The following is an 8,448-nucleotide window of genomic DNA, read 5'->3' as shown; positions in this document are numbered from 1 at the left end:
TATGTCCTGTCTATGTGGAGACCAGATGGAAATGCGCATGGTGCAAAATATAACAAAACTGCCGAAAAGTCCCTTATTCGGGATAATCCTCTGTATTAACTGAAACATTTCTCCTAAAATACTGCCTGTCTGAGCCTCAAATATATGTTTGTTCCCATTTTGAATGCACCGGTGTCATCTACACATAACAGAGGCGGCCATTTTGAAGGCTGAACCAATACTCATGGATGGCGCGACATTATGTCACTCCTGTGATGCTCAATTTCCACTAAGTATATTCTCAGGTTAAATGTGCATTAAATTGTATTAATTCTATTATATATCCCCCTCCATCTCCACCTCCCCATAAACCAGTTTGGGCCTGTGTTTTAGTCTGGCTTTATAAAGAGTGAGCAGTGGCAAACGTAGGATTTCTAGAGGAGGGGTTTCCAAATGCTTGATTTTAGAGTGAGTGTGGCCAGTCCATGAAGAGGGCATAATTAGCACTTATCCAGATTTAATATGCTACATACAAAGCATATTGTGTGTCATAATTCCAGCATATATATAGGACCAGCGATCACAGTAATTAGCCATTAGATGCGGCAGTAGTTCCATCCTGAGCTGAATGTTTTATTTTAGATGTGGGCACCATTCCAGAGCATTGGAGCAAGTCCGGGAGTCTGAGGGAGCAGCAGAAGAACTTAGCACTGCCCTGGACATATATGTACATATCGGTCTCCTTATTTACTGGATAGTATATTATTATACAGTATTAATTATTAACCCTATTGATGGTTTATAAACTTTATAGTAGTGCACCCCTAACAGTGCATGTTTTCCACATCTCCTAGTTGGTGCACAGGCATATTTATTACTGGCTGACACATTTTAAAAGATCCACAGTTGGTGCTAATCATTTCATTTGTGATACTGAGAAGAACATGCAGCACTAGTAACATTCTATTATATTACTATTTCTATTGTGGTCATGGTGTGTGTGCTGGGGAGGGGGGTTTCCAGGCAGACGGAACCCCCCCCCCCCCCCTGCGTTTGCCTACGAGTGAGTATCAATGACTGATCTGCACTGAATTCTACACACAAGTCAACAACAGAGTATTTTGTAGGATGAAAGAAGCTCTACAGCCACCAACTGAACTGAGAGTAACACACAAAGAAGCAAAGCCGTAATGATGTAGCTCTTGTATTGACATGCACAGTAAATACTGTCACAGCACACATTTTAATATTGGTGAAATCAGGATTCTGCTGTTCCCGGTGTCGCTGGGATGCTGGGTACTCTTAGCTGCTCCCCTCCAAGCTGTGCTTGTCGAACAGGTACTCTCCCGTGCCATTCCTAGGGACATCCAGGCGCTTGAGATTCATAATGTGGTGCCCGAGCTTCTTAATGTTCTCCACGTGTTCCCTCAGGTGCTCACTCTCCAGGAAGTCACAGAGCTGCGGTTGTGAGTAAAATGTTATTGGTGATCGTTTATAACTGAATTCTCCTAGGATAAATATGTTTTATCATTTTGTGACATCACACTAGACTAGTAGGGATTCCTCCTCCTCTATTTTAGCCCAGGAGACTGCTGAGGACAAATGATAGGTATTTTCAATGTACCCGTCACCTACACATAGAGGCAGCCATTTTGAAGGCTAAACCAATACTCAAGCAAGGTGCGACATTATGTCACTACAAACATATGACATCACTGAATTTCCTATTTAACTAATACTCAGCATTCCCGGGAATATTGGTGCTGCCCAGAAAATGGCCGCTTCCACCATTCATCGGTGATGTCATTAGTTCTTAGGGAACTAATTGGATTCCTTTTTAATTGGTTATGGTCCAGTCTGTGAAATGGCTGCCTCCACTCTGGTTTTAGCTCTTCATGACAGACTACGGTAGTAACATACATGCCTACCCCCAGAAGGGTAGGCATTTCTCCCGCATTCTGCCCACTTCCTAGTGAAATGGGCAGAATTAGGAGAATACCCGCGGCGATCGCGGGTCTCCGTGAAGGGGGCGGGGCTTAAGCTGTGATTCTGCCCCCTATGTAAATTGTGCCCAATCGCGGCAATTTTACCGTGAGGGGGTGGGGCTTAATGACACGAATCGTCAAGCCCCGCCCCCGTCAGCCCCCTGCTGCATCTCTTACCCGGGCATCTCCCAGGAAGAGAATGTTAAAGGTAGGCAACCCTGCGGTAGTTTCATCTGTTCATGATATTCAAGGTCATTTAAATGCATTACGGCTGCTCTGCAATACAAATACCACATTAAACTCACGGTGTCGCTCAGTTTACCCAAAAAAAACCTTGATTTTTCAGCTGGGGTAGACCAAGAACTTGTTGGTCTACCCCAGCTGGAGTCAAAGGGTGTTTCTTAGCAAGGTGTCCACATATGCGAATGGGCAGATGTTGCACAAGCAGAGTGCAGGAAATAGGTGGAATGGCCTACTTAGTGAAGTAAAAAGGAAGCGCAGAAAGTAATACTTAGGGGTCCATTTACTAAGCAGTGTTAGGAGACAGAGTGAAAAGTGATAAGGTGCCAGCCAATCAGCTCCCAACTGTCATCTCACAGGCTGTGTTTGAAAAATGACAGTTGGGAGCCGATTGGCTGGTACCTTATCACTTTTCACTCTGGGCCTAATTCAGACCCGTTCGCGAGTGAAGGACGCTCGCAAGCGGGTCAATGGTGCCCGAATGACGGAAGGAGCTCCGTCGTGCGCATGCGCGAGACCCGGCGAGCGACGAGGAATCAGTTGCTCGGGGTCTCGCACCAAAGGGGGCGTGCTGTCGATGGTGAGTGACAGCACGCCCCCTTTGGTGGGCGTGCCTGCCAGACGGAGGCATTCCCATGGGAACGCCTACCGTCTGGGGCCGGCCCCACTGACATTCATAGTGATGTCAGTGGGAGTGATTTTGGCTCTGATAGAGCCAAAATCACTCCAGGGCTTGTGGCAGTGAGACCCTACCGCAGGGTCTCATTGCAAGCCCGATGGTCATGATGGTCTTGACCATCATCATGGACGCTCGCTATAGCTGTGGGTGGTAACCCACAGCTATGCGAGCGTCCAAGAGGCCACTCCATTTTTAGGGAGGAGGGCCCTGATTCAGAGCGAGCGCTCTGGTCAGAGCGTCCGGCTCTGAATCAGGCCCTCTGTCTCCTAACACTGCTTAGTAAATAGACTCCTGTAGCTTCAAAGAATACACAGTTCCTGGAACTAGGGACAAAACAAATGCAGCTTTCTATTCACCAGGGAAAGAGACTACAGTGTCAATGAAATTCTTCCAATGTATGGAATAATTTACAAACGTTTTTGATACATTTCCCAAATCACTAACATTTTCTTTAGGGGTAATCAATTTTGGGCGAAGTCTTTGATGTGGCACCTAAACCTTCTCAACCCGAGTACTTTGGGGCCACCAATATTTACAATACTCCCTTGTACCCCATAGAGGTGTGCAGGAAAATTGTCAATGTTGAGGTACCGCAGTCTACAGTGATGTGCGCAACCATACGTCAGGGTAGAACATGGTGGCCAACTCATACTTACCGACTTTTCGCTGCACTCTTCCGGGAGCAGCCAGAGAGGACCGGCTGCTCTCATCTTCCTGGGGCGGAGCCTGACTATAGCCGTAATTAAGCCCCACCCACTTTTCAGGAAAACTCCGCGGGTCCGTGAGGAGAGGGCGGGGCTAAATGCAGCGATTTGCATCATTTATCCCTACCCCCTCCCTACGGACCCGCAAATTGCTTGGAAAATCTCTCCATTCTGCCCACTTCACTAGGAAGATACGCCTACTCTTTCAGGGGTGCGGCGGGTTCCCCCAAAAAAATCAGGAGCCTCCCGCGACTCCTGGGAGAGTAGGCAAGTATGGGATAACTGAATACAGGCCTTTAAGGCTAAGCACATCATGTGACTCTTGGGAGTGCTGCAGTTCCAACCATGAGAAGTTAAATGTAATGGGAGAAAATGTCAACATTTTGGGATTTGGCAACTGCGCACCGTATCATAGCCAGCAACATGGCCTAGTACATGCATACTGTAGTGCAGGGTCCTGTGTACGTCATTCAGATGAGTTACTCACATGGGGGTCTTTGCGATCAGTTGCCAGATTATGTAGATCCAGCATAGCCTGGTTCACAGTCTTCTCCAGATTCATAGCGGACTGCATGGCCTCCAGGGTGCTGCCCCACTCATCCCTATCTGGTCTCTGGGGAAACACGATGGCACATTAAGTAATCTGCATACATATAGAGGCTTAATGGTATTATAGCTGCAATAATGTATTTTATGTATAATATAAGAGTAAATCAGGTGTGATGTGATGGGGATCTAGAGATGCCTGGCGGTATAATACGACTGCTGATCTCTGAGCACTGGGAGTAACAGGTGATGGCACTGGAAGTGCTTGGCTGCTGCACTCTGATCCAAGTTGTGGCTGGAGCCCCCTCCAAAAATGCATGATGGGTTCTATTAACCCAAAAGGTCTAATGGAACTTTGTAGCCCCAGGAAGCACAGCCAGAGATCCTGAAGCCTGGAATCTGTCTCCAGACTCTTGGGGATAACTTTACTAAAGGTCGATTTCAAATCGATCTAAATTGATGTTGTGTTTCTGGTGCTAAACCACACATTTACTAACGGACAATTTTAGATTTGTTTATTTGTATTTTTCATAAGTGTTAGTGTGTGATTAAGCCCCTGAAACACAACATCGCTTTATAACTATTTGAAATCGATTAAAATTGACCTTTAGTAAATTTACCCCTTGAAGTCTAATTCGGTTAGGAAGTGGCCCTGGTCCTTGAGGACAAGGTCCTGGAGTAAATGTAAAATCAATAGTATGTTCCTGTGCTGAATATAGACAAGCACTGTCTGCCCCCCAAAACACTCCATCTAAATGTACAACAAAAAAGAAAACAGTATGTTTGCAGAATTAGCCCCGCCACAAGTGCATTGAAAAACAAACATCCCTCCAAACTAAACAATAGTAACGTATACTGCAGTACCACTCTGATTGCTAGGTGGCAGCCTATTCAAACAAAATATATATTTTTTTCCCCCTTTTTACTCTAGGCTAGGAATAGCCATCGGTAGGTTACCCATCAATAGTTGCCATTGATGGTTAACATTGATGGTATGAAACCATCAGCTGTGATCCATCAATGGTGTCATCCACCGGTGGTCATCCCTGTTTTAATACTGTCCGGGCAGCCGGCCAATCAGGGAGTGGGGACTGGGCTTCACCAGATGTATCGGGGGGGCAGAGCTAAGCTCTGTACCATCGATGGCGGTGAACCACTGGATTACCACCATCAATGGCAAAAACATTGTCCACCGGTGGTTAACTAATGATGTTTGTTAATCATCAGTGGTCGATGGCCATCCCTACTCTAGGCCAGGATTTAGCTTTCGCACCCATCCATCACGTAAGGGTTATGTTTGTATGACAAATGTCATGTTTAACAAAGTAAATGAGTTGAATAATATCTTATTTTTTTTTTCATGTGATATTTCCTGGTTTTTCTATAATTTTTACTTTTGAAACTCCAATCTCTGTAACAGGGTCTGAGTTGGGGAATAATTTTCAAATATTGGACAAGGTAGTAAATGTCCCCATCTTTTTTTCTTGACACCAACTGGGAAGTCCACGTATGTGGCTCCTGGATGATATGCTGGTAACATTAATGGTGCAGCTCCTTAGTTCCCCCTTTCCATCTCACCTTGATGTCCTGCAGGGTGATACGTCCTCCGCGCTTGTTCTGGTATTTCATGAACTCCTGGCTGCGCTCCCTCTCCTCGTGGCCCCGATTCTTGAAAAACTCAGCCACGTGGTGTAGGGCCACGTCATCACGGTCAAAATAGTATGACTTGAAATAAAGGGGGAAGATGATTATTGTAAGCAACCCATCACACCCACCAACAGGTCTCTGTTTGTATAATACTGCTGATACCTATATTGAGAATAGAAGAAAAAGAACCCACTAAATACATACAACTAAAGATTCACCTATATGATATCTATGTCTTCATGTTGCGGGATTGAGGCGGACACAGGACAGTTATCTCATTGACATTCGTTGCCAGCGTTTTGCCGGCACCCCCTCGTTTCAGAACACTGGCCGTGGGCGCCCCGTCCACGCCCCCAAACGGCCGCAGCATGTCAATCATGCTATGACCTAGGAGCACTGTTTGCGATCTCGCAGAACGAGATCTGCACATGTGCAGTGCGGCATCTGTGTATGCGAAAATCTCACCAGTGGGTTTGTGCACATCTCTGAACCAGACCCTCAGTCATATAAATCACACCATTATCATTTACTGAGACTTGATACCAACATCAAAGGCTGGCACAAGGGGGAGATTAATCAAAGCTTGGAGAGAGATAAAGTACCAACCAATCAGCTCTTGTCATTTTTGAAACACAGCCTGTAACATGGCAGTTAGAAGCTGATTGGTTGGTACTTTATCGCTCTCCTCTTTATCTCTCTCCAGGTTTGGTTTTGCCTTTAAAATGATTGCCGCTTTAAAACATTGGGCACACTCACCAGAAACTCGCCCGTGCCTGCACCTCGCAGGCTTTTACATTTCTCCCATAGAGGGACATGTACTAAGCCTTGGAGAGAGATAAAGTGCCAACCAATCAGCTCCTAACTGCCATGTTACACGCTGTGTTTGAAAAACGACAGGAGCTGATTGGTTGGTACTTTATCTCTATCCACTTTATCACTCTCCAAGGCTTAGTACATCTACCCCATAGTGCTATGGGTGCTCTACCTTTATTTAGGTCTCCTACAAAAATACAGGAGACCTAATTAAATAGGCTTCTATATTGTAAGATGGGAACGGTCGGAGGCTCTTCCAATCATCAACACCCTTTGCCAATAGCAGAAGCTGTATCCTGTCATTAGATAATTACTTTGCTATAGAACATGATAGTGCACTAGAACGTACATATAAAAAAGCAATAAACCACCATTACGACATGCCCAGGATTGCTAAGGGTATGCATTATGGAACAAGCTTAAATTCCTTTAAAGTTTAATGCATAGGATATCACATTACTGCTTCCCCGGCATCCCAACAGGGTTAGAATACAGACACTTGTCGGTGAGTATTCTAACCCTCCCTCTCTACCCTTAAGGCCCCCATACATCAGAGATTGATTGCAGCAATCGTGCAATTTGCAATCGATTGAGTACAAAAATCTTTCCCTTTTTCAATCGATTGTGGCAATTCTGCAATCTGCAATCGATTGAAAAAGGGAAAGATTTTTATACACAATCGATTGCAAATTGCACGATTGCTGCAATCAATCTCTGGTGTATGGGGGCCTTAACTCTAACCCTCCCCAGTGCCTGATCTTAACCTGCCCCCATAGTGCCTAAACCTAACCTCCCCCTCCCTGCACCCTAAACCTCCCCCCTTAGTGCCTAACCCTAATCCTCCTCCTAGTACCTAACCATCCCTCCAACCCCGCTACTTACCTTCAGGATTCCAGCTGTCGGAATGCCGGCGCCGGGATTCTGACAACTGTCGGGATTTCTGCACCGGCATTCTGAGCACCTGAGTCCCCGCGGTCGGGATGTTGACCGCATCCCTTTACGTCTCACTGCTTAATATTCATATGCAAATTAAGGTTCATATTTAGTCCTGTATCAGCCTAATGCAGTATTCTCCATTATACTAAAGTATGGGTTTGGAGCCCGTCTATTCTTCTAATATATATTTAAAACAATGAATGAGACAGTTCCTTAGCTGTACAGTTTGCTTGTATTGCTTATATCAGTAAAGGGCTCCTCCAGGACTTACCATGGACATGTAGGTATAAGATGCATACATCTTGAGGTTCACCAGTCGGTTGATGGCCGCCTCGTTGTCATGGCTGTAGTTCTGGCGCAGTTGAGAATTCATCATGTTGTATAGTGACTCAGAATCTTGTTCTTTATGAAGGAAGTGGAATATCTGGGCTATTGCCAGGGAGGGTTCCGTTCAATCACTGTTGAAGCAAGAACTGTGCCTGACTGTGCGTGTAAAACACTACAAGGTCTTTTATACTTTGCTGAGCCCCACAGGTTGATGACACACCCAGCCAGCCAATTAACACATCCTGTTTCTGCTGAATCACCTGTGCACCTGAGCCCATTGCCCACCCCTATGCTAGTGTTACAGATTGCAGTGTGCCAGTCATTAGGCTGAGGAACTTCTGCACAGTCATGTTGGTCCCCTGATGCCGGCACAGCACATATTGCCATGGAATATTACATTACCCTGTGCGTACAGTGTTGTACAGTCCTCTTTACACATGAATGACTTTAGTGGTATTTTTCCACTTCCTTCCTTTAACCATAGAGGAACATTTATTAACTATCCGAATTTGGACCCGATAATTATAATTTCTTATCGTCGCTGTTCACAGCAATAACAAATTATCTACCACCCGGATGTATTATTGAACAC

At 45.4% G+C, this 8,448-nt stretch overlaps 1 protein-coding gene across 1 annotated transcript; it reads right to left on the bottom strand.

Annotated features, from left to right (window-relative positions):
- Nucleotides 1–1,167: 1,167 nt before the first annotated feature.
- LOC148478175 (ferritin heavy chain B-like) lies at nt 1,168–8,037 on the bottom strand. The gene is made up of 4 exons (XM_088455834.1): nt 7,801–8,037; nt 5,712–5,858; nt 4,075–4,200; nt 1,168–1,437 (listed from the first exon to the last, which is right to left on the bottom strand). Exons 1-4 carry the CDS (start codon nt 7,903–7,905, stop codon nt 1,282–1,284), a joined length of 534 nt encoding a protein of 177 aa, XP_088311960.1. The 5' UTR covers nt 7,906–8,037; the 3' UTR covers nt 1,168–1,281.
- Nucleotides 8,038–8,448: the final 411 nt, after the last annotated feature.

The sequence above is a fragment of the Taudactylus pleione genome, unplaced genomic scaffold, assembly GCF_031769625.1.
Source record: "Taudactylus pleione unplaced genomic scaffold, aTauple2 ptg000672l, whole genome shotgun sequence".
Classification (NCBI taxonomy): Eukaryota; Metazoa; Chordata; class Amphibia; order Anura; family Myobatrachidae; genus Taudactylus; species Taudactylus pleione.
This window is presented reverse-complemented; position numbering and strand designations above follow the sequence as displayed.